Consider the following 27197-nt stretch of genomic DNA (forward strand, 5'->3'; position numbering starts at 1 on the left):
GACATCTGTGGCATTGTTGCGTGACAAAACTGCACATTTTAGTGGCCTTTTATTTTCCCCAGCACAAGGTGAACCTGTGTAATGTTCATGCTGTTTAATTAGCTTCTTGATATGCCACACCTGTCAGGTGGATGGAATATTTTGGCTAAGTAGAAATGCTCAGTAACAGGGATGTAAACAAATTTGTACACAAAATCTGAGAGAAAAGCTTTTTGTGCGTATGGATCATTTCTGGGACCTTTTATATCAGCTCATGAAACATGGGACCAACACATGTTTATTTTTGTTCAGTATATATTGTACAGACTGTGTGTTTTTAAGTAGCATGTCAATGATCTGATCTCTTGTCTAATGAAATCTTTTACGCGAAAGCATCGGGCAAATTTGATTTCAGTCCTGTTCAAACCGCATGTTTTACTTTCAACTGTAAGTACATTAGGAGTGTAGAACAGTTTTTTATAATTTAGCTTTTGGTTTCACAAAAGTACAACTTTTTTTTATGGTTCACCTTTGCCTTCTATATGGTGTAAATAACATGTTTTTTTTTTTACAAACTGATTAAAACATGAGCTTCAATCACATCCAGTATAGGAAACTCACCAAATGTAGGTCTGTGTCCCAAATGACACTGTTCGCTATAGTGCACTACTTGTACTTTTGACTGGAGCCCTATGGGAATATAGTGCCATTTTGGATGCAGCCTAGAGGTGGGGAATCAAAGTGGGTTCCATGTGTGGAACAGAAGTTCTGTGTGATCTTTATGGATTTCATTTAAACATTATGACCACAACCAGAACACACACACAGAGTACGCACACTCACTGACAAACACACACACACTTTATGGATTCTGTGGTTTTCCTCAGAGTGCATGTGAAACTCATTAGTCTGTTTATGGGTTCGGAGGAAAGACGAAACTGATTGAAACTCCTATCTTGTAAACAGCTCTGTGACAGCCTATTGCGCAAAGACTCAGTAAAAAGTATGAATTTAGACAGAGTAGGGTAGTTCTGTCTTCCACCTCCTCCCCCAAACTCCCCATATGACATTGCATGGAGACCAGAACAAGACAACTTCAGGGCCTAAGGAGCTGGATTCCCAAAAATATTTTAAGACAGAGAAACAGTATATTTAAAACATTGATAATTCCTCAGATTTCTTAAAGACAATTTTGAACATTTGGCATAGAGCTGTTGCATGGCATATCACTTTATTTTTGGATTGGCAATATGGCCAAATTATCAGTCCTTTGCCAACCAAAAATGCAGAAACCGATAAGTGGTCAGGTGGTGATGACAATTCGTTAGAATTGGACACGGATGAGTGTCCTTCCCTCCTTGATAGCCACCTTTCATCAAGTTGTCATTTTTGTAAGAGTTTTGAAATCTGCCACACCCCCTTTTGATTTAGCTTCTTTTTTTGTTGTTGAGAAAAGCATACACACGTTTAAAACCAATATGGAACTTATTGTGCCTTTAAAATGTTCTACACAACTAATTTAATTTGTTTTTAATCACTTTTCACTTATTTTGGGCTCCACCACTGTAAATGTAATTCAACAGATGAAGCGCGGTCATGTCTAGAAGGGATGCCGCTAATGTGAAAGTGATGTCAGTTTACATATTCAAGTCAAGTCGGAAATCATTTTAGCTAACCCTAACACTTTTCCTAACCTACTACCTTAATTATCCTAACCAGCTGCTTAAGTTTTGCTGACTTAGGGAAAGGGAGGCAAGAGAGGGCAGAGTAAAGAGGACGCAGGAGTCGCGCAAATCCAATTGAGAAAAGGCATGGCTTCCATACATTAACCATACACATCCTATCTGCCTGACAGCTTCACTAAAGAAACTCAGAGCCTTGTGTATAGATAAGAACGTTTACTCTCCTCCCCAGCCTGAAATCAAACTCCCAACTCTATTCATGCTGTTGAATAGCACACCTGCCTGCCATGTCCTGTATGACGACTAGACTGACTGCATCAGGCCTTCCCAACGACATTTTATGCAAAACATAATGTTTCCCTCCATAGGATGTCATCATTTGATTTGAATACGACATCAGTTGACCTTTTTAGATTATGAAATGTTTTGTCATAAGATAAGTGTTTGCTTTAGGGCTCAGTCTATAATATAAATAGGCTTGCAAAAAAATGTATCAAAGGAGAGTTGTTGAACATTACAAGCTGACGTTAATTTGCGTTTATGTGGGACGGTCTGTTTTTACCCGTTTTTTTAAAGGTTTTACATTCAAGAGGGAAATTGAAAACCGTTCGTCTCATTTGCATAACGTTTTCTCACCGGGGAGAAAGAGGACTCCCCGTACTTCCATACATCATGCTCGAGCCTCATCTACATGAGAACTGTCCCCGCGCACTGACGGGACTTGACCACAATAAAGACAGATGCTCGCAAGCCTTTATGTGGTTAACTGAAAAGGAATTAAGGCGCGTGGTGTTTTAAAAGAAGGTGCCTTGGCATGTTTTCTTTTCTCTCTCTGACAATATTGAGACGAATTGTTAAAAATCAATGCATGAATGAACAGAGGATCTGAAAAAAGGCTGTTATCAATGGGTCTGGGTTGATAGGACAACCTCGAATTTTGGGAAATGTTTAGGTCTGTCATTTCACGACATGAGTTATTTGACCTATAGTTGTAACAGAGGACTTTAAAATATTAAATAGGCCTGCCTAATTGATGACAGCATCCACGGTGTCTGTCTAAGTAGGCTAGTGCGAGTGTGTTGGCCCACACTGTTTTTCATTTTGGTGTCACATTTTATGTTGTGCAAATCATCAGTTATTGTTTCAAGTGCATTGAGGGGTGTTGGGGCTATGCGTTCCCTCATGAATGATAATCAGTGAGATGGCTGTTGAGAATAGAATAGAACACTATTTGATCTGTGATTGTAGAGAAAGGCGCTCGCTCTTGAGAATAAAGAACATCTGCCTCAGTTGAGCGCTTTCATGACGGGCACACGGAAACTATGGAAACTGGATCACTAAGGTACTGGAATTAACCGAACCGTTTGTTGGGCGAAAGCCCCTGTGCGTCTGTCCGATTCTCTTTATACTCTTGGCCGGGATTTTGATGCTGTCCAGCCACAAACGCACTTCGCCCGCCGCTTCTTGAGGGTCGAGTGTGTGTGCGAGTGAGTGAGTGAGTGAGCGAATGAATAATCCTTTAGATTCAGTAACAACACCATCGAGGGAACTCTGCCGGAGTCGTCCAGTCTAGAGAGAAATTGAGAGTGAAGGCGAGACGCTGCACGGGGACAATGTCCTGATCCACAACCGATTACTTTATGGCTACAGTTTAACAGGACCTAACGGATGACTTGCTAAATATAGACAACTATTAACAAACGTTTTAGTTGATGACAAAACATTTACTTGATCGGTGTGGTTTTGCGAGTTGATTTTGGGTTCATTAGACATCTCACCAATCCTCCACACACGGATCTTCTCTGCTGTGCTGAACGTTTTTTCTAAAAGGTTTGTGCTTGCTTGTATACATTTTCTGTTAATGCTATTTGTAAGTTATGCGTTAGGCTAATGTTTATTTGACATTGCCCATGGTTTGCTTTACTATTTGTTTTCTTTCGCAGAGCAATAAGGCAGAGTGTGTACTTGTATTCGCCAAACACTTGTTTTTAAAAATGTTTTTCCAGTTTCCCGATCTGCATTCTGAAGTTTGCCTACACCCTGAAATGAAATACATTTTACGCGCTATTTGAACGATTTATGACACTACCCAATAACATTCATCTCCTAAAAGCCTGCTTTTGAATAAGCTATTTAGTCAATTTGACCAAATTTGCAAATGGGGTCAAAAAATATTTGTCACAAACATGAGTTAGCCTATATGTGTAATGCAAAGTAGGGTGATTAAATATCCTTTCTGCGTTGTTTCCTCCACCCCAAAGTTAAATGTGTTGATTCAATTAAAACAAGTGGCCATGCTAAGCCTCAGCATATGGTGAAGGTGTGTGCGCAGATTGACGTTTCAATTTGTTCGTCACGCATGGTAATTGACACCGCGGTTGTTGGGAGAGATGAGACGCATTTTATTCCCTTTTCTGGTCTGACCCTCAAGTCCACCGGTATGATTAACCATATTACTGAAAACCTGTTCCAAGTAACTTCTATAGTGATTGTCTGACATAATGTGCTTAATTTATATAGGCCAAATATACTAGCCTTGCTAATTGACTAAGGTAAGCTATTCAATCAACAGTTTGTCTTCTTGGCAATAGGTTTTAATGAAGCAGTTTAGTGAGACACATACCACTTCAATAGGCTCTGTTGGATTACTTTCAAAACGCATTCTCCTTCCTTGAGGAAGGCATAATCACGGATATAAATGGAAGGATATTTGACAGTGGTTTAAAGTACTTAAGTAAAAATACTTTAAAGTACTGCTTAAGTAGTTTTGGGGTGTCTTTACTGTTTAGAATTTTTACAACTTTTACTGCTCTACATTCCTCAAGAAAATAATGTACTTTTTACTCCATACATTTTCCCTGTCACCCAGAAGTACTTGTTACATTTTGACAGAAATGGTCAAATTCGCACACTTATCTAGAGAACATCCCTGGTCATCCCTACTGCCTCTGATCTGGCGGACTCACTAAACACAAATGCTTTGTTTAAGTGTTCCCCTGGCTATCCGCCAATAAAAAAAGACTACATTGTGCCGTCTGGTTTACAACCAAATACTTTGACTTTTACACCAGTAGTATTTTACTGGGTAAACTTTCACTTTTACTTCAGCCATTTTCTATTAAGGTATCTTTTTACTTTTACTCAAGTATGACAATTGGGTACTTGTTCCACCACTGATATTTGAACATGGCCCAGTGTCTCTCCTTCCTCCCATCGGTCTGTCTTTCTTCCCGTCAGCATCATCAGTGTAATAGAAAGCTGTTGTGTTGAGGAACCATGTGCAGTCAGTCTGCCTCTGACAGTAATCATCCAATGAATAATGAACACAAAGGACCAGAGAACACACACAAAGTGGTGAATACCAAACAGCTGTCAATGGCAGGCCACAGAAGATGACGGGTGTGTGTGTTCTATAGGCCCAGTGCAGCTGCATGCATGCCTGTAGCAATTATCCTCTCCCTAAATATGGGCTGGGGCAGGAAGGGGGTTGGATGAGTGTGTGTCTCAGGAAGGGGGTTCCAGTGGATCAGCACATACAATTAAGCGATTAACTGCCTAAAATGACAGCCTCATGACTGGACGTGTGTGTCCCTCTTTCACGCAAACATATACACACTCCTTTTCTCAGGGCGATATGTATGTATGTTATCATGTGACTCAGACCTCAATGGGTCTGTTGTCCTTTAACCCTATTATGAACCCCAGACAGTCAGTCAGTCCCCTCTCTCTGAGCCTATGGTATTTTCATGGTTAATTTACTTAATTGACTTAGTCTGTATCCCAAGTTCCCAAACCTTGGTTGGTTCTGGTCAAAAGTAGTGCACTATAAAGGGAATAGGGTGCCATTTGGGATACAGACATGTCTCTTTGCAATGTAAAAAGCAAAAACATATTTTTGTTTTGTTTGTTCGTGTTACCCACCAATTAAATTAGACAATTATTTTTAGCTGGGACACAGTCTCCAGTCTCAACTTAGCGGGTAGCCTAGTAAAACAATTGACTTCAGGCTGTTAAAGCAAAGAAAATGAATCTTATCATCACTTTGTGATTCAGCCGCTATGATGTCATATCTCTTATCAGAACCTTGTATGTTTTTAGTACTCTCTGTTATCTCTTCCGCCATGTGTAGTGTCCCTGTTTGATGACGTCATCGTAACATCTTTTCCTCATTCCCAGGCATCCCCAGGTGATGACCTCACTACTGTTCTCCAGCCCCACCCACGTTGTCATGAAGGACCGCGAGCTGCCGTCATCCTCCCTCACCCTCCTCCACTACACCGGGACGGCAGTGCCTGTCAAGACACCCGGGGGTGGCCCCTTACCCTCCTCCTCCACCACCCTCCACACCTCCACCTCTCCATCCCTCTCCAAACCTCCGCCATTCTGCCTGCAGACCCTCCAGACCGGCCCTCACCTCCTCGCCAGCATGCAGCTCCAGAAACTCAACTCCCACTACCAGAGTCTGGCTGGAGGTATAAGTGGCGGCGTAGCCTCTGGGCCCACGTCAGGACCTCAGAGGGGGTTTGGGGCCTCAACGCTGGGCTCGGCGGGGCAGCTGGTGGGGGGTACCCCTGGAGGTGTTGGAGGTAGGAATCAGGGCTGTGGGGGGATTATTGACTCTGACCCGGTGGACGAGGAGGTTCTGATGTCGTTGGTCGTAGAGCTGGGGTTGGATCAGGCTAACGAGCTACCTGAACTCTGGCTAGGACAGAACGAGTTTGACTTCATAGCGGATGTACCTGCCGGATGCTGACCCACCCAAATGGAGGGATGAAAGGAGGAGATTTGTGCTTTCTCATTCTTTCCTTTTCATTACTCTCTAGGTTGGATTGACATAAACTCTAATGTCCTGGCTGGGTGCTCACACAAACACACGAAATTAGACATTTTTTGGGGGTCACCCTCTGTTTTTCTCTAAAGGACAAGTTATGGACACAACCTGACCCAAAAAGAGCATGCTGTTCTCTTGTTTTTCCTCTGTATCCCGTTCTAAATTTAAAGGAGAAAGGATAGACACAGGGTCTAATGTTTTTGTGTGTCTCACAGAAAATACTATGTTACTGAGGGAACCTGAGCCTCGGGCCTGTCTGTCAATTTCACTCTACTTCCCAAGGGCCCCCTACACACACACCGGCAGAAGGAGGGATGGATGGTATTACGATCCGGTAATGGAAGTAGCAGCCGTGAAACAGGCACTTGTCACTTATTCAGTTACCCCAACATTCAGGAGAGTTCAGCGGGTTTGATGGAACACCAGGGTGTGTGTGTGTGTGTGTGTGATATTATTCAGGTCCCTGTGACATAAGACAGACATGACAGGAGGCATCAGAAGCCTGTGTAGTCTCGGTGGACCGGTGTAACCTGACCTGTATGGTGCTGTCAGTGTCTGTATCTAAATAAATGAATGAGTCTTAACGTCCGTGGTCTTCGTGTACCTGGTAACTCTGTAGGTGAAATGAATCATAGTTCCTGCCCCATCATTCTCTCTGTCTATTATAAGTCTCTTCATCCGTCCCCCCCCTCCATCTCTGTCCCCTGTGGACCTAGAGCCAAGACGCTCCAATACTACTCACTCTGCTGTTGTACCGTCAATGTGTATGTCCAAAATGGCACCCAATTCCCTATATAGCGCACTACTTTTGACCAGGGCCCTGTGTGTCCTGTTCAAAAGTAGTGCTGTGTTTATATATATATGAGAGAATGGGGTGCCATATAGGACATGTACAATAGTTCCTGAGGGTTACAGGTAATGAGGCGGTTAAAGAAGGGTGACTTTAAAAAAATCAAAAATATTGTATTTTTTTGGAGGGGGGTTGACTTGTGAGAACTGAAGGCTAATTAATTATAAACTAATGATTGCGTAAATTAATATTTTTTTTAACAGTACCTGTTCAGAAGACTACAGAAACAAGGATTACCTCTTAATAAAGAGGAAACGTTCCAATTGACTGAGTTCCCATGTTCCAAGTGTGAGTCACTTGGCATCATCACGCTTCTTTCACCATGTGATTACGTTGGTGTTTTTACCTTTTCGAGTTAGTCAGTCAGTAGGCCGACAGTAGACCAAAGCAGGAGTAGGCTACATATCTAAACAGGGTCCTTATTGTTTTGTAGTTTTAGTTGCTGGATCACTTGATCGTAAGAGAGCACGAGTGTGTGTGTGTGACTGCTTGCATGGGAAAGTATTCCTGTAAGTTTCCCTTTATGTTTTGACTCCACGGAAATGCAAGATAACTACACCAACTTATTTCCTAATCAGAAACCCTTTGAGCTTCCAGACTAGCAAGAACATTTACTTTTCATTAAATGTTTGTTTTACTTTCCTTATGACATTTCAGATATTTTTGTGATCATTTTCTTTTTGTTTTAGCTTGAGAAACACTTCTTGCTATTAATTTTGTAAAGGAAAAAGAAAATGTTGGAGAAAAAAAATGAATCACTACTGCACTGATTGTATGGTCCTAAGTTTCTCTCTTTAAATCACACCTTTTTTTAATTGAGGCCTTATTTTAGAAAGGGAGAGGGACCTATATTTCTTTTTTTATCTCTCTTTTCTTTTTGTTTTTGAAATGACAGATTGGAATCATAACTGATGTTGATTTTTGTTTTAGCACTTTCTCCGTTTGCATCTCATTTGTATCTTTATGAAAATATGTACTAGATCATATTTAAATGCTTGTATTTTTGTTACTTCATTGCATTTGGGGTGGAAAATAAAGAATACCAACCTGAATCGTATTTGTCATTACGCCGAACAGATGCAACATTTGTACATATTATTTTAGTAAATTCATTCATGAACTCTTGATTGCTGAGAACTGTTAACATTTTATAACATGTCGCCATCTAGTGGTGACTTCTCAAATCAACAGGTCACGCAAATCCTATAATGAAAGGAAAATGGGATGTTGGCCTATACAGAACAGAATATTCATAGGCATGATTTTTAGATTTGTCAAACATATAAAAACACACCATTGATAGGCTACAACAGACACACTGTTGCATGTTTATTGAGGGCCAGGGGTCAAGCATAACGCGGTGCCTTTGTGTTAGTCCTTAACTTCTGTAACTATGAGAAGATAAATACACTTAAAGCATATGAAAGCAAGCTGCCAGAAAGGACGTCACTAGTGACATTTGTCATGGGAATTGGGAACACATGCGCCTCAGAACAGCTTTATTATCTCGCGCCGCATAAACTGAAGGGCCCGCTGGCATTTCCTGAGAGATATGGACAATTTACATTTGAGAGGCTCGGGGAAGACAAAAATACATAGGCTACAGTACATACCAATATATATATTTATTAGGATGAAGACATGTAGGCTAGACTTGCGAATCAGTATATTCATTTTATGAAAATAAGTTAACCTGTATGTGCGTTGCTTAGGCATATTACAATTTGAGAATATAGTAATGAATGTAGGGAGCGGGAAGCAGATCTCTGGCGTGTTAGGCAAACATCCTACACACCACGCCAATAGTGTTAATCTTGATGAGAATTGTAACATGGCTCATATTGCGAGGATCGCTACACTGCCATTCATTCGAAATATATAAAACATTTACAATTATATAAGAATCAGTGAGAGCCATATTAGTATTTGTACCATTCAATACAATTACTGACGTATGTCTGTCTACCTGGCCTGCTAAAATAACCATCTTCCGTAGCCAGCTGGCTGACGATACTACACTTTTTCTGAAAGACGCTAACCAAATTCCCATATCGATCAATGTGTACAATCCTTTTCCAAAGCGTCTGGTCTATATCTTAACATTAAGAAATGTGAACTCATGGCTGTCATATTATGGTATTCCAGTAAAAGAAGAACTTACATATTTAGGCATAACCATTACAAAGGATCAGAAGTCTAGAGGCTTACTAAATTTTAACCCTCTTATTAAAAAACCCCAGAAGAAACTAAATCAATGGCTACAGAGGGACTTATCTTTAAAAGGTAGAGTCCTAATAACCAAGGCTGAAGGTATCTCTAGACTAACATATGGTGCTCTATCTTTATATCTTGACCGTAAAATAAGCAAGGAGATATACCAGATGCTTTTCAACTTTCTTTGGAGAAACCGTACCCATTACATTAGGAAAACTGTTGTAGTGAACACTTATGAGAATGGTGGACTGAATTTTCTGGATTTTACTACTTTAAATAATACTTTCAAGATCAATTGGATAAAACAATTCCTAAGAAGACCCACTTCTATCTGGAATTTTATTCCTCATCATGTCTTCTCTACTTTTGGTGGCCTTAACTTCATGTTGTTTTGCAATTATAATATTGACAAAGTTCCAGTGAAACTTTCTGCTTTTCATCTGCAGGTTTTCTTGTCATGGTCCTTAATTTATAAACACAATTTTTCTCCACACAGATATTATATATGGAATAATCGGGATATATTGTATAAAAATACCTCTCTGTTTTTACATTTACATTTACATTTAAGTCATTTAGCAGACACTCTTATCCAGAGCGACTTACAAATTGGTGCATTCACCTTATGACATCCAGTGGAACAACCACTTTACAATAGTGCATCTAAATATTTTAAGGGGGGAGGGGGTGAGAAGGATTACTTTATCCTATCCTAGGTATTCCTTAAAGAGGTGGGGTTTCAGGTGTCTCCGGAAGGTGGTGATTGACTCCGCTGTCCTGGCGTCGTGAGGGAGTTTGTTCCACCATTGGGGAGCCAGAGCAGCGAACAGTTTTGACTGAGCTGAGCGGGAACTGTACTTCCTCAGTGGTAGGGAGGCGAGCAGGCCAGAGGTGGATGAACGCAGTGCCCTTATTTGGGTGTAGGGCCTGATCAGAGCCTGGAGGTACTGAGGTGCCGTTCCCCTCACAGCTCCGTAGGCAAGCACCATGGTCTTGTAGCGGATGCGAGCTTCAACTGGAAGCCAGTGGAGAGAGCGGAGGAGCGGGGTGACGTGAGAGAACTTGGGAAGGTTGAACACTAGACGGGCTGCGGCGTTCTGGATGAGTTGTAGGGGTTTAATGGCACAGGCAGGGAGCCCAGCCAACAGCGAGTTGCAGTAATCCAGACGGGAGATGACAAGTGCCTGGATTAGGACCTGCGCCGCTTCCTGTGTGAGGCAGGGTCGTACTCTGCGGATGTTGTAGAGCATGAACCTACAGGAACGGGCCACCGCCTTGATGTTAGTTGAGAACGACAGTTTGTTGTCCAGGATCACGCCAAGGTTCTTAGCGCTCTGGGAGGAGGACACAATGGAGTTGTCAACCGTGATGGCGAGATCATGGAACGGGCAGTCCTTCCCCGGGAGGAAGAGCAGCTCCGTCTTGCCGAAGTTCAGCTTGAGGTGGTGATCCGTCATCCACACTGATATGTCTGCCAGACATGCAGAGATGCGATTCGCCACCTGGTCATCAGAAGGGGGAAAGGAGAAGATTAATTGTGTGTCGTCTGCATAGCAATGATAGGAGAGACCATGTGAGGTTATGACAGAGCCAAGTGACTTGGTGTATAGCGAGAATAGGAGAGGGCCTAGAACAGAGCCCTGGGGGACACCAGTGGTGAGAGCGCGTGGTGAGGAGACAGATTCTCGCCACGCCACCTGGTAGGAGCGACCTGTCAGGTAGGACGCAATCCAAGCGTGGGCCGCGCCGGAGATGCCCAACTCGGAGAGGGTGGAGAGGAGGATCTGATGGTTCACAGTATCGAAGGCAGCCGATAGGTCTAGAAGGATGAGAGCAGAGGAGAAAGAGTTAGCTTTAGCGGTGCGGAGCGCCTCCGTGATACAGAGAAGAGCAGTCTCAGTTGAATGACTAGTCTTGAAACCTGACTGATTTGGATCAAGAAGGTCATTCTGAGAGAGATAGCGGGAGAGCTGACCAAGGACGGCACGTTCAAGAGTTTTGGAGAGAAAAGAAAGAAGGGATACTGGTCTGTAGTTGTTGACATCGGAGGGATCGAGTGTAGGTTTTTTCAGAAGGGGTGCAACTCTCGCTCTCTTGAAGACGGAAGGGACGTAGCCAGCGGTCAGGGATAAGTTGATGAGCGAGGTGAGGTAAGGGAGAAGGTCTCCGGAAATGGTCTGGAGAAGAGAGGAGGGGATAGGGTCGAGCGGGCAGGTTGTTGGGCGGCCGGCCGTCACAAGACGCGAGATTTCATCTGGAGAGAGAGGGAGAAAGAGGTCAGAGCACAGGGTAGGGCAGTGTGAGCAGAACCAGCGGTGTTGTTTGACTTAGCAAACGAGGATCGGATGTCGTCGATCTTCTTTTCAAAATGGTTGACGAAGTCATCTGCAGAGAGGGAGGAGGGGGGGAGGGGGAGGAGGATTCAGGAGGGAGGAGAATGTGGCAAAGAGCTTCCTAGGGTTAGAGGCAGATGCTTGGAATTTAGAGTGGTAGAAAGTGGCTTTAGCAGCAGAGACAGAGGAGGAAAATGTAGAGAGGAGGGAGTGAAAGGATGCCAGGTCCGCAGGGAGGCGAGTTTTCCTCCATTTCCGCTCGGCCTTCCGGAGCCCTGTTCTGTGAGCTCGCATTGAGTCGTCAAGCCACGGAGCGGGAGGGGAGGACCGAGCCGGCCTGGAAGATAGGGGACATAGAGAGTCAAAGGATGCAGAAAGGGAGGAGAGGAGGGTTGAGGAGGCAGAATCAGGAGATAGGTTGGAGAAGGTTTGAGCAGAGGGAAGAGATGATAGGATGGAAGAGGAGAGAGAATATTTTAGAATATTGGTTCAGAAATAATATCCTATTGGTGAGCCAACTGGTAAATGCAGAGGGTCTTTTACTCAGTTATAAAGAATTATTATCACTTTACAAGGTCCCTGTAACACCTAAAGATTTTGCAATTGTTTTAGATGCCATTCCCTCAGGTGTTGCTATGTTATTCAGGAACATGTCAAGACCTGACCCTCAAAGCCTACCTTCTATTGACCCTGTTGACTCATCAGTAGGAAAGATTTGTTTCTCTTTTGGTCCATTCAACAACAGAGCAATACGATCCTTGTTTCAGCAGGATGTTGTATCTATACCTTATGTCATGCCTTATTGGAATGGATTTATTGATAATATCTGTTGGAAAAAAGTTTGGATGTTGCCACAAACATACCTACTTGTTAACAAAATTAAGGAAGTTTCCTTTGAAATTATTCATAAATATTATCCTGCCAACCACTATATGAAGAAGTTTAAGGAAAACATCAACTCAAATTGCTCCTTTTGTAATGACCACCCAGAAACAGTTGTGCATCTTTTTTGGCATTGTATGCATGTAAGAAAACTGTGGCAAGACATCAGTAGGTTTATAATTGAACACATTTATGAAGATTTTACACTATTGTGGAGAGATGTACTGTTTGGATTCTTTACATACAATAGAAATAAGCGGAATCATTTTTATGTAATTAATTTCATTATTCTTTTGGCCAAATTTCATATACACAAATGTAAATTTACAAACAGAAAACCACATTTTCGTATCCTACAAAAATAAATTGAACTGTATTTTAAGACGGTTAAATGCTCTACTAACAAAAAAGCTGTTAGAATTGTAAGTATATGCATGTCCCTTAAGGTCCTTGTGTAATTGTAATGTGATATTGTACCCCCTAGCTCGATTGTCCATTGTTTGTAATCTATGTATGCTTGTGTTCCCTCATGTGCTTTATGTATTGATTTGTTGTTAATAAAAAATATATATATATAAAAAAAAAATATATATATATATATATAAAAAAATAAACCATCTTCCGTATTTCTAACAAGTTCAAGGAACATCCAATTGCAGTTACTCTCCGCGACACTAGAGAGCGGACCATATAAACTCCGCTCTGTTTGTCCCTCATCAGCACAATACTCGGTCTTATTTTCTAAGGCCTGAAAGTGGGAGGTCCTTTTCCCCGCAGACTCCAACATGGTGAGCTGTGTTTCCGAACGATTCTCGCCAGAATCATCGTCAAACATCACTTTTTCTGAATATAATATCCCACATATAACTGTGATAATTTGAAAAGACAAACATTTGGTGATGGCTCGTCCCTGTATTGAAATAAGGACTTAAGTTTTGGTCTATGAAACGATATTCGAAAAAACGAATTATTTCACCATCGGCTAGCTAGCTAGTGTCAATTCTGCCCATTTGAACCAAATGTTTCTGTTACCAATACTTCAATACTTTTACGTTCAAAAGTCTATTTCAAAAGTGTTTACCTGAGCACAAACTTTCTGCAGAGAGAATTGGGTCAACATAAACCCTGTTGTGTTTTTATCGAGTAGGCCACGGTCGGAATTGTCATTCAAGGACCGTGTAGGAAATGAATATATTGTACGCCGAACTCTACTAGCCAGACAGGTCGCATGGTTCGAATGAAACTGAGTTGTCTGTTGTTAGGCTGGAAGTTTAACTACATTAGTTGGGTTGACAAGTTATTTTTCTGGTTGCTAGGCACGAGGACCGAAGAAGCACCTGAAGCGCGTTGCAGCGCCCAAGCATTGGATGCTTGACAAGCTCACCGGAGTGTTCGTAAGTACATGCAACTTCATACCTAAATTATAAAACCAATGTTATACAATGTTACTTGTTAGTTGCAGACTAGCATGCCGATTATTAGCTAAATTGATGGGCATAACTATGGCCGCGTCGCATAGAAACGACTAGTTCCTACAAAGATGTTGGGAAATGCAAGATGTCAAGAAGCTAAAATGGTGGGGTGACTTAACTCTCCACTCGGTGCATAACGTTGATTGTAGTCTTTCTGAATAACCACCTGCAACTGAACAGACATTTATAAGACACACAAAGAAAGTATAGACAATAACATGTTTGTTGAAAATTACTTGACACATTGCTGTTTTAATGCATATTTATGTCTTCCTGTGTATACTTGTCTGCTGAACCAACGTGGTCTATAACTGTCATTGTTTACTGCTCATATAGTAGTTAAAATAGCACACCCAATTTGATCTATGTAGGCGCCTCGTCCCTCCACCGGTCCCCACAAGCTGAGGGAGTGCCTGCCCCTCATCATCTTCCTCAGGAACCGTCTGAAGTACGCCCTGACCGGAGACGAGGTCAAAAAGATTTGCATGCAGAGGTTCATCAAGATCGATGGCAAGGTCCGCACCGACATCACCTACCCCACTGGCTTCATGGGTGAGTTGGGTTTAATGAGTGAGGAAGGGAAGGGGTGGGTATGTTCTGCGGAAGGGAGAGGAGTATAGTTTGCAGTGATGTGACCTTCCCTATTGACTTCATAGGGGAGAGGGGTGGAAGATGATAGGTGTGGGTGAAGGGTAATGAGAATGAAGTGAAGGACTGGAGGGAAGAAGGGGGAGGGTACGGTTCCACTCATTTCACCTAGCCCGTGACTAGAGCTGGAAATAAGAGCAATGAAGACAATATTTGGTTTTGATCAATGAGCTGAAAAAAAATCTCACCAATACCTCTAAGAAGTTCTGAGCTCTAACTTAAAGTAGGGATGCATTTTGTAGTATTTGAGCTGGTTATATGACGTGTATCTCCTCGTTTCTGTGAAATTGCATATGTAAATGTTTCTCGTTGTGTGTCCCAGTCTTAAGGATAGGATGTTGTTGTGATGAGCATATCACATTGGATGCAAGGCACTGAACTGACCGAAGACTTCTTCTTTAAATATCTAAAGAGTTTTGCAATTAGCCTGATTTGGTAGATGGCACGCTTAGTGTTTGGAGTGAGTTTAATTTAGTTGTAGCTAGTCTGGGCTTTGGTGGTTTCTTGATCACGCTGTCAAATTATTCCTCACTTGTTTTCTCATTTGGTCTTCATGGTCTTCACTTAAAGGAATTTAATCTCTTTTTGGATCTTCACCCATATCCTCCTAGGTGCTCAAGCAAACTTGTACACACACCAGTAGACATTCACTCTCATATTCACACGGTTTCTCAGGCACACATCTTCACATGTACCCCATTAGACCTTCATGCACTTTCTTGCACGCACACACTTCTGTATGACTTTTATTCCTGCCAAGAGAGCTATGATGGTGTTGTGATTCATTTCCCGGGCTAGGTGAAACCTCACACTATGTAAATGCAGACCATGTAACACATCTCCTTTAAGGCTAGCTCACACACTGCTGTTAGAACATACACTGGGATGTTAGCCGAGCCATCGAATGTACAATGGAGTGGATTTGTCGCTGGACCATGCCCTCCCGCATTGGTGCACCACAAGGCTAGATCACATGCTTTGATGGAAAAACGGTGTGAGATGTTTTCCTCTGATACACAATTGAGCCTAGAGGATTTGTATAGTGCCCCTCTAGTAGTCTGATATTTTGCCTAGCTTGCTGGTGTACAATGGAATGGGTTGTGTTGTGCTTTTTGTTAGTATCTGACCTGGGTGGTAGATGGGTCAGTAACCAAAAGGTTGCTGGTTCGAATCCCGAGCCGACACGGTGAAAAGGGAACTTGACCTTAATTGCTCTGTTGATAATGGCACACCCTGGCCATGACCCCACTCGCAGGAGTGAGATATGCAAAAACAATTTTCTTAATTCGCCTGTATTAATACACACTTGTACCTGTGTGAAATACGACGAATGTAAGCACCAACCTAATTATTACTATTATGAACGGACTAAATATTGTTGAGTTGACTTTCATTCAGTTGGTTTGACTGTCATTTTAACTACTGGTATCTGAAATGCGCAGTGTCATTTTGTTCCCAGTTATGAGAATTTGATCATGACTGACTTTATTGAATTTGGTCTGATGCGTCCTATTTTGGTGTTGGCCTGTTCTGGATTTGATCATTGATATGAATGCGTGATGTCTGTCTGTAGATGTGATCAGCATTGAGAAAACTGGAGAGCATTTCCGTCTGATCTATGACGTGAAGGGACGTTTCACTGTTCACCGCATCACCGCTGAGGAGGCCCAGGTATGCCACGTTGTCACACATGGTTGCGAGTCTAGTTATTCACAGCTCAAGCCTATCTTTTTAAACCAAGCAGTACACGTACAATATGATCTTCTGTATGGAGGGAGCAATGAAGACAGTCTTTGGTTTTGATCAACGAGCTGAAAAAACCCTCACCAATACCTCTAAGAAGTTCTGAGCTCCAACCAAAAGAATTGGATGAATCCTAATGTGAAAGGGTTACAAATTCAACCTTTTGTGTAAATGCCTGCCTGGCCTTGTTTCATTTGGAGTAGTTATGCCTGTTTATCACATTAGGATTTAGACTTCAAAACCAAGTGGGTAATCCATTTTTTAAAGTCATATCTTACATTTTACGTGTCAGCAGTAAAATGTTTTTGTACTATCAGCAGTTGACTAATAAAACATTATTGTGAATTTTCCCTTTTAATTAAGCATTTCCACTTCCGAGTCTAGGTTTGGGAAGCCCTGCCATAATAATCACTCACTCTCCCCCTCTGCTTCCCTCTAGTACAAACTGTGCAAGGTGAAGAAGAACCTCATCGGCACCAAAGGAGTCCCCCACCTGGTGACCCACGACGCACGCACCATCCGCTACCCCGACCCCCTCATCAAGGTCAACGACACAGTCCGCATCGACCTCGCCACCGGCAAGATCACAGAACACATCAAGTTCGACACAGGTAACATCACGGTTAAAAATATATACTTTTAAAGTGATTGCAAGGGAAATGTATACATGTGGGGAAAGTGGTCTTTAAGGTTTGCCTGATCGATTTTTGAAGTGTTACATATCAAATCTATTAAGTGTGCGGGGTGGTAGTAATGTCTGGCTTGTCACTATTGTTAAGTGACTGTCCCACTGGATGTCATAGTCAAATTGAAAAAAGAGCGTTAAATTAAATAAATGTAAATGTCAGGAAAAATAATAAAAGTTACAGTGCAGCTTGTTCAGTGCTGCACACATCAACTAGTTTCCTACTATCCCTGTCTATCTTGCATCCCATGGCTGGCAGGGACCGTTGATCTCAGACACTGTTACACGGGCAGAGTAACTAAATTAAGATTTTGTGTAGTCTTGCTTATCCCTTGGTAGAGGGGTTACATTTTCTTCAATGGTGAATGTAGAACTGGATTGTTGACTCATTTTGACACTTTGTGGGGGGGGGGTCTGTTCATACAGACCCTTGGATCCACTAAGCACCATCTTTGAAACATTTTGCAGACTTGACTGATGCAAAGCAAAAATACTACCCAATCAAATTTGGCATACTTTTGAAGTACCGTCTTTACCCTCATCGCTCTCTCCCCTTTTGTCTCCCCTCTTTTCCCTGTAGGTAACCTGTGCATGGTGACCGGTGGTGCCAATTTGGGGCGTATTGGTATCATCACCAACAGGGAGAGGCATCCCGGCTCGTTTGACGTTGTGCACGTCAAGGATAGCGCTGGAAACATCTTCGCCACCAGGCTTGGAAACATCTTCATCATTGGCAAGGTAAGTAGAGAAGACTCATACATGCGCACTCAAACACATACCTGCTCATCCCCTCCATTTCTTGACACTCATGTAGTTGCTCAGTACTCATGTGTGATTGTACGGAGGTAGAACAAAGCCAATGCTATGTCTTCGGTACCAGCGTGTTATAGTCTGCTGGTTCTATCCTCAATCGCTGGCACACTTGACAATGATGAACAGTAGCTTTACCAACCATCCCAAAACGACCCTACTTCAGATTTGATAGGAAGTATGTTCTATAGACAGACCCGTTCAAGGGACAGTTCACCCAAATTACACAATTGGTCCTTACCATGTAAGCAGTCTATGGACAAGTTATGACAGCAATCCATGCTTTGGTTTAGTTTCTACATGCTAATGTTTCAGCATTTGTGGCACAAATCCCATTTAATGTTAGCATTTTTGCACCTTTTCAAATAATCTTGAAGTGACTTTGAGCTTCACAATACATTTTAGATCAATGGTCTCCAACCTTTCCTGGCATGAAAGCTCCTTTAAAAAATGAAACATGTTGAGTGTTGTTGTTTCCTAGTTTTCAAGTGGCCATGTTCTCTTCCCTGTGTCTGTAATATACTGTGAGCTACTCTTAGGTGGGCTATGAGCTCGCGGTCGACCTGTTGGGAGACCCATGCTTTTAGATATTGCCAGATGATTTGGACATGATAAGCGAAAAATGCTAATATCGGTCCTGCTAGCATTTGGAAACTGCCATGACAACTAAACCAAAGCATGGATCGCAGTCATACCTTTTCCATAGACTGCTGACAGGGTAAGAAAATATGTCATTTGGGTGAACTATTCGTTTAACACAAGTAAATACTACAGCCTGATCAATTTATCAGTCCCAAGCGTTATAGGCAGGTTTTGGTTGTTTTTCATTTTAATCTCCTCCCCAATTTTCGATCTTGTCTCATCGCTGCAAGTCCAACAAGCTCGGGAGAGGTGAAGGTCAAGTCATGCGTCCCCTAAAACATGACCCGCCTACTCATGCTCTTAACACTCGCCAGCTTAACCCGGAAGCCAGCCCCACCAATGTGTTGGAGGAAACACGGAGTCAGTCCACCGGCACCCACTTGCCACGAGGAGTTGCTAGAGCACCATGAGCCAATTTAAGCCCTTTTACCGGTCTAACCCGGACGGCGCTGGGCCAATTGTGTGCTGTGCTATGGGACTCCCACAGCCCGAGAAATTAACCCGGGTCTGTAGTAATACCTCTAGCACTGCATGCGATGCATTGCCTTAGACCGCTGTGCCACTCGCGAGGATGGTTTTGGTCTTTTTAGACTAACATCAGTATTTGTTACAACTAAGATGAAAGGTTCCTTTTTTCTAAGAACCAGCGTTCACTTTAAATTGCATCTTGTCCACTTACTTTTGACCACTTCCTGTGCCATGTTTGTAGATTCCCTCTTTACCGGCATTGTTTTGTAATAATCTTACGTTTACTCTCTCCCTCCCCCATCTCCAGGGCAACAAGCCGTGGGTGTCCCTGCCCCGTGGAAAGGGTATTCGTCTCACAATCGCTGAGGAGAGAGACAAGAGAATCGCTGCCAAGGCCGGCAGCAGCTAAGTCCTATATGTAGGTCTATGCATCCTGGCTTTTAAATAAAAACAATGTTATTTACAACAAAATCTAACTGCTGACTTGACTATTGTTTTCCATGTTGATGTTTAGTGAATTATTGGGGTTTTAAATTATTTGAAAGGGAAATGTATTTTGTCAACTAGTGAGAGGTGGGTGGGTATTTTGTTACAATTAGGCCTGTTATTTACACAGGCTAGTGCTTATATGATAATCTCACTGAACATTACAGTATGTGCTAAGCATGTTGTGATAATTGTCATTTAACACTATTCACTTAAACCAGTATTCAGGTCATTGTGTATATTGGCACTCAGTCTTCTATGAACATTGTCATGCACTGGAAGGTGTGGTTTGGATGATGTGGTATGTTATTGCTGCTGGTCATTTGGGGGATGTCTTCGTTTTCACCTTGCAGAAGACCATGGAGAAGAGGGCTGCAAGCAGCAATGGTAGGGTTCAAGCTACGGCCCCACAGTGCCACCATCAGGACACATTGCAAACGCCACAATTTAAAAGATCATACTGCGTTAATTAATATAAAAAACTGCTCAATTGAAAGGTATATTAGGGCCTAACCTATGGATTTCACATACATTAAAGAAGTAGGGGTCGTGGATCAGAAAACCAGTTGGTATCTGGTGTTGCCGTCTGCCTCATACTGCACAACACGTCTCCTTCATATAGTTGATCAGATTGTTGATTGTAGCCTGGATTGTTGACCCACTCAAATTGCTGGATATTGGGCCGGAACTAGAACGCTGTTGTGCGCGTCAATCCAGAGCATCCCAAACATGCTCAACGGGTGACATGTCTGAGTTGCAGGTCATGGAAGAACTAGGGACAGTTTCAGCTTTCAGGAATTGAGTACAGATCCTTGCGACATGAGGCTGTGCATTATGTTGAAACATGAGGTGATGGTGGCAGATGAATGCTGCGACAATGCCCCGGAGGGTCTCGTTACCTTTCTCTGTACATTTAAATTACCATCAATAAAATGTGATTGTGTTTGTTGTCTGTAGCTCATGGGGGCACTCTGTTCACAACCTTGACATGTCCACACAATGCCATCTGCCCGGTACAGTTGCAACCGGAATTCATCTGCGCACTTCTCCAGTGGCCATCGAAGGTGAGCAGTTGACCCTGGTGAGGACGATGAGCACACAGATGAACTTTGGTGAGATGGTTTCTGCCGGTTCAGACATTTTTCAGATGAACAAACCTGTAGTTACTTCAGCTGTGCCTTAGTGCCTGGTCTCCATCTCCCAGCTGAAGAAGCCAAATGTGGAGGTCCTGGGCTGGTGTGGTTACACGTGGTCTGCGGTTGTGAGGCAGGATGGACGTACTGCCAAATTCTCTTAAAGGACATTGCAGGCGGCTTATGGTAGTCACAATTAACATTCAATTCTCTGGAAAGAGCTCTTATTCCTGCAGGCAGCATGCCAAATTAACGCTCCCACAAATCTTGAAATGGCTGTGGTGTTGTGTGACAACTGCACATTTTAGAGTGGACTTTTGTCCCCAGCACAAGGTCCATCTGTGTAATGATCATGCTACACCTGTCAGGTGGACGGATTACCTTGGCGAAGGAGAAATGCACACTAATGGGGATGTAAACAAATGTGTGCACAACATTTGAGAGAAATAATCTTTTTGTGTGCATGGATCATTTCTCAGGAACTTTTATTTCAGCTCATAAAACATGGGACCAATACTTCACATGTTGCTAAAAATCAAACAGATTGAGCGATATGCTTTGATGTATTATGGACCCTTTTAACCCTAAGTGTCAATAAATACATTTTGACCCCAACTGGTCAAAAATGTCCATGTCCAAATGTTCTTTTGATCCTTCTGTAATTTTAGGAGTTTGTCAAGCAACTACTTACTGGACAAAAAACATATACCATGACTTCTGTGTTAATATGGAAGAATAAAAAAATGACCTCTTGTATACTTAACTGAAAATGTAGACAATAGTCAAATGTGGCACCCTTACACTTTTCTTTAATGGGCAGTGTGTTAATGTTGTTTTCAAATATGTCCACACTACGGCATCGAAATAACACTGAAATAATGAAAATGATAATGCCCTTTTTGTGTAAGAACTGGAATTTCAGCCTGTTCAGGAGTTTCTGAGCCAGATCATGACGTCACCATCTGATTTGATTATAATAGGCCAGTGACTGTTCATCTTGGTAAGGGGGTGGGCTCTATACCATCCTATCAGCCAATCAAGGCTGTGTATGTACATTTATTTCCTAACTCCCACACAATCAGACAGCATTTCAATGTTCAAAGGAGGCTCAGGGAAATGAATGGTAAAATAAAAAGGGAGTTTTTTTCATTAGCTCACCAAAAATGTCAACATTGCAGAACCAATTATTTGTTTTTTTAAACTGTTTTTGTTGTTGAATTTTACCCCTTTTTTTCTCCCCAATTTTGTGGTAGCTACTATCTTGTCTCATCGCTACAACTCCCGTACAGGCTCGGGAGAGACGAAGGTTGAAAGTCATGCGTCCTCCGATACACAACCCAACCAAGCTTCTTAACACAGTGCACATCCAACCAGGAAGCCAGCCGCACCAATGTGTCCGAGGAAACACCGTGCACCTGGCAGCCTTGGTTAGCGTGCACTGCGCCCGGCACGCCACAGGAGTCGCTGGTGCGCGATGAGACAAGGTGTTTATTTACATAGTGAATCCAGAAGAAAAACAACAGTACTGCCATTCCAAAGTATCCATTATGGGACAGCTCAAAACAATGCTGCTGCATCAACAGCTCAATCCAGAATTTTCCCCCCCTTGAACTCTAAGAGAGGCTCCTTTTGTAGGGTAAGCCCCTCCCATTAGATCATACCCAGCACTAATTAATTAATTAATTTCCTTAATTTTCCACTCAGGGAAACATAATGAATTATATACATTGCATCACGTTTCTCATGATACAATATACCAATATAACATTTACAAAATCACATCACTACTGACATGGTGTCTTTCAATATGCACATTTACATGAATGAGCCATTCGGGACAGGCACTACAAAGTCAGCCCAATTACCGTAGCTTGGTCCTTATCCCAGCATACCCGGAAGCAACAGAGATGAAGAGAGAGGAACAGAACCAAACAACGCGCTCATCCATAACATTAATAGGTACAATAAACGTTGCTTAAATTAAACATGAACGCTTGTCTGTAAATTCTTTATACCATAAACTGTTACAGACTGGAGGTAAGAATAAAGTGTGAAATGTATGTATTAAGATAGAGAAGTTAACTTGTGTGTCGACCCACATTGTTAACGTAGCTGATAACGGAACAGGGAGGCGCCATGAACGTCTCCGTCACAGCCCTGTGACAGTGATGAGGGGTGGCGTTTGACCGCAGACCCATTACGGATGCAGGCAATGAGGCAGTGATCGCTGAGATCCTGGTTGAAGACAGTAGAGTTGTATTTGGAGGGCAGGTTGGTTAGAATGATATCTATGCGGGTGCCCGTGTTTACGTATTTTGGGTGGTACCTGGTAGGTTCATTGATCATTTGTGTGAGATTGAGGGCATCTAGCTTAGATTGTAGGATGGCCGGGGTGTTAAGCATGTCCCAGTTTAGGTCACCTAACAGAACGAGCTCTGAAGATAGATGGGGGGAAATCAAAGTTTACCGTTTAAACTCAGCTTCCCACAATAAATTGGGTGAATTTTGGCCCATTCCTCCTGACAGAGCTGGTGTAATTGAATCAGGTTTGTAGGCCTCCTTGCTCGCATATGCTTTTTCAGTTTTCCATAGGATTGCCCACAAATTTTCTATAGGATTGAGGTCAGGGCTTTGTGATGGTCACTCCAATACTCTGACTTTGTTGTCCTTAAGCCATTTTGCCACAACTTTGGAAGTATGCTTGGGGTCATTGTCCATTTGGAAGACCTACTTGCGACCAAGCTTTAACTTCCTGACTAATGTCTTGAGATGTTGCTTCAATATATCCACATAATTTTCCTCCCTCATGACACCATCTATTATGAAGTGCACCAGTCCCTCCTGCAGCAAAGCAGCCCCCATGTGGGGGTCTTGCAGCCCCCGTGCCATCCCCGTGCTTCCCGTGCTTCACGGTTCTTCAGCTTGCAAGCATCCCCCTTTTTCCTACTAACATAATGGTCATTATGGCCAAACAGTTCTATTTTTGTTTCATCAGACCAGAGGACATTTCTTCAAAAAGTACAATCTTTGTCCCCATGTGCACATGCTGAGTGGTCATTCAGGTTATGTCGATATAGAACTCGTTTTACTGTGGATATAGATACTTTTGTACCTGTTTCCTCCAGCATCTTCACAAGGTCCTTTGCTGTCGTTCTGGGATTGATTTGCACTTTTCGCACCAAAATGACCTTAATCTCCAGGAGACAGAACGCATCTCCTTCCTAAGCGGTATGACGGCTGCGTGGTCCCATGGTGTTTATACTTTCGTACTATTGTTTGTACAGATGAATGTGGAACTTTCAGGTGTTTGGAAATTGCCCCCAAAGATGAACCAGACTTGTAGAGGTCTACAAAAAAAAAATCTGAGGTCTTGGCTAATTTCTTTTGATTTTCCCATGATGTCATGCAAAGAGGCACTGAGTTGGAAGATAGGCCTTGAACTTCATCCACAGGTACAAGTCCCAATGACTCACATTATGTCAATTAGCCTATCAGAAGCTTCTAAAGCCATGACATAATTTTCTGGAATTTTCCAAGCACAAAATCGATGTCCTAACCAACTTGCCAAAACTATAGTTTGTTATTAACAAGAAATGTGTGGAGTGGTTGAAAAACGAGTTTTAATGACTCCAACCTAGGTGTATGTAAATTTATGACTAACTCTTATCTGTTTTTTTAGCATTGGATGCATCGCAATCCACTGCATCAGCCAGTGTCGCACTTCCGCATCTTCGGTGAAATGCTGCAGAGCTACATAGGTAATTGTCAGACCATAAGACATCCAGAAAAGAAAGTAAACTTCCATAGCATCCGAATGGTTTGACCTACAAACTAGTATGACTCTGTTTTGCTCTGTGACCCCCACAATTGTCACTGGAATCTCCTGAAGGTAACCAGTACCGTTTATTTTCAATGAATAGAAGTTTGAAGTTAGTTTTGTGCCTACCCCCAAAAATGGTGTTAAATATGTTTAAATACAAATATATATTTATATAAATATATATATAGTTTTTTTATCTCCTAGATTTAGGACAGACACTTCAAAACCTTTTTTCTTGTGATTTATATATGTGTTATTCATTGCTTTTCAATGGGCTTTAGTAGGAAAGGCCAAAATCTACATTTGATCAAATTATAATTTTTAGTAGTATTTAAGGGTCCTAAAAGTCCGAAGAAATAGCTAAATGATCCATAGTTTGACCATCTAAAGGATCGGACACTAATTTTTTAAATTAAAAAATCGCCTAAAATGCCCCCCATGCAGTTTATTAAACTACAGAACAAATACATTATGATGAACTTCACAGGGTGGTGCAAGGTAATGAGCTTGATCCCCCTTTTCAAATAAATACAGAGGGTCTTATTCTGGTGACATGATAATCTATGTTTGGCTGACATTTAACAAATAAAAATAATCTTGCTCTTTTGTCCATAATAATAATGTCATCATGTAGGCTATACATGCGTGCCAATGTGCACCAGTGTGCACACGCGCTGTATAATGCAAACTTTTTTTGTGAGAAAACCATCAGTAGAGTTTAACGCGAAGTAAACCCATTTAACTTGTATTTTTTATTTGGTACATGGGAATTTAATCGCAATGGGTATTTTATGGGAATTTTAAGAGCAAATTCCCATAAAATACCCATCTATGTACCATAGACATCACACACAGCTTTGGTGCGGCAGCGTAGCCTAGTGGTTAGAGCGTTGGACTAGCAACCTGGAAGGTTGTGAGTTCAAACCCCTGAGCTGACAAGGTACAAATCTGTCATTCTGCCCCTGAACAGGCAGTTAACCAACTGTTCCCAGGCCGTCATTGAAAATAAGAATATGTTCTTAACTGACTTGCCTGGTTAAATAAAGGTAAAATTAAAAACACAAATCAATTAGATGGAAACACATCTCTGTGCTCAAAATGCGCAAATAGTTTTTATGCAGATTTCAAAATATTCCCATGAAAATCTGTCGCCAATTGGATGGAAACCTAGGTACAAACCAGGTTTCCATTCAAACTTTTTATGCAAGTAAAGTATTTAATGTCAGATGAAAAATGTCATGACAAGCCTGATGGAAACATAACATTTTTCGGTACATTTTCCAAATATTGACAAAACAAAATACGCTATATAAGGTATGATTTCTTCTAAAAGAACCATCAGCAAATTTGAAAATGTGATGGAAACCAATTTGTATTTTTATTCGGTTCATGGAAATTTAACAGCAGTTATTTTCATGTGCACAATTTCAACAAGCACAGACTTTTATCCACAATAAGTCAATTTGACGGAAACATCTTTGGTGGGAACGTGTGCATATTGTTTTTATGCAGGTTTTAGAATATTCGCCTGAAAATCTGGGTCAGTGGAAACCTAGCTATTAACTCAACAAAAATATTTATCTTGCAGTCAATATGCAGGTTTCCACTGACCCAGGTTTATTCAACAACAAAAAATGCTGCCAAAACAAACATTGTAACGTGTAATGGAAACGGCAGCTATTGGAGAAATGTTCTTAAGATCAACAACCTTTTATCCATTTGACAGGGGTGGATTTATCTTTTACCTAACTTTCTTTATTGCGAAAAAAAAAAGTATGACGGAAAGGTATTTTTTAAAAATAAGTTATGATTGAAGGTTCACTCCACATCTTATTCTAATTATAAACTGTGTGGTTCCAGCCCTGAATGCTGATTGTGTGGTATATCAGATCGTATACCAGGGGTATTAAAAAACATGTATTTTTACTGTTCTAATTACATTGGTAACCAGTTTATAGCAATAAGGCAACTCGGGGGTTTGTGGTATATGGTCAATATACCACGGCTAAGGGCTGTTTCCAGGCACGTCGTGCACAAGAACATCTCTTAGCCATGGTATATTGGCCATATATAATACCCCTTGTGCCTTATTGCTTAATTATACAATGGGTAGGTCTATTCCTGAATGCTGATTGGTTAAAACCACATTCCAGCCAGGGGGTCTATTGCACAAGTTACCACTGGCTAAATCTATGACATTAAAATGCCTATTTACTCTGTTCCATCTGACTTGTATTTTATTTCATCTTTATTTAACGAGGTCAGCTAGTTGAGAACAAGTTCTCATTTACAACTGCGACCTGGCCAAGAATAAAGCAAAGCAGTTAGACACATACAACAACACAGACTTACACATGGAATAAACAAACATACAGTCGATAATACAGTAGAAAAAGTCTATATATAGTGTGTGCAAATGAGGTAAGATAAGGGAGGTAAGGCAATAAATAGGCCATGGTGGTGAAGTAATTACAATATACCAATTAAACACTGGAATTATTGATGTGCAGAAGATGAAT

General features: G+C 41.8%; 2 protein-coding genes and 3 non-coding genes across 8 annotated transcripts; all 5 read left to right on the plus strand.

Moving 5' to 3' along the window:
- Positions 1-11: 11 nt before the first annotated feature.
- Positions 12-8394, plus strand: LOC124013975 (cbp/p300-interacting transactivator 1-like). Of its 4 annotated transcripts, none has more exons than XM_046328590.1 (2): positions 12-2465; positions 5838-8394. In XM_046328590.1, the coding sequence occupies exon 2, from the start codon at positions 5851-5853 to the stop codon at positions 6412-6414; it is 564 nt and encodes a 187-aa protein (XP_046184546.1). In that variant the 5' UTR covers positions 12-2465; positions 5838-5850; the 3' UTR covers positions 6415-8394. The 4 variants fall into 4 exon arrangements, with proteins under 4 accessions (XP_046184546.1, XP_046184542.1, XP_046184543.1 ...); XM_046328586.1 differs by lacking the exon at positions 12-2465 and adding an exon at positions 2498-3003; XM_046328587.1 differs by lacking the exon at positions 12-2465 and adding an exon at positions 3013-3491.
- Positions 8395-13481: 5087 nt separating this feature from the next.
- LOC124014130 (40S ribosomal protein S4) lies at positions 13482-19715 on the plus strand. The gene is made up of 7 exons (XM_046328867.1): positions 13482-13559; positions 14088-14165; positions 14615-14795; positions 16465-16562; positions 17074-17245; positions 17900-18057; positions 19547-19715. Exons 1-7 carry the CDS (start codon positions 13557-13559, stop codon positions 19646-19648), a joined length of 792 nt encoding a protein of 263 aa, XP_046184823.1. The 5' UTR covers positions 13482-13556; the 3' UTR covers positions 19649-19715.
- Positions 15029-15105, plus strand: LOC124014632. The gene has a single exon (XR_006835057.1). It is a non-coding gene; the product is annotated as a small nucleolar RNA SNORD61 (small nucleolar RNA).
- On the plus strand, positions 16669-16744 carry LOC124014633. The gene has a single exon (XR_006835058.1). It is a non-coding gene; the product is annotated as a small nucleolar RNA SNORD61 (small nucleolar RNA).
- LOC124014631 lies at positions 18109-18243 on the plus strand. The gene has a single exon (XR_006835056.1). It is a non-coding gene; the product is annotated as a small nucleolar RNA SNORA57 (small nucleolar RNA).
- Positions 19716-27197: the final 7482 nt, after the last annotated feature.

Source organism: Oncorhynchus gorbuscha, linkage group LG25, assembly GCF_021184085.1.
Source record: "Oncorhynchus gorbuscha isolate QuinsamMale2020 ecotype Even-year linkage group LG25, OgorEven_v1.0, whole genome shotgun sequence".
NCBI lineage: Eukaryota > Metazoa > Chordata > Actinopteri > Salmoniformes > Salmonidae > Oncorhynchus > Oncorhynchus gorbuscha.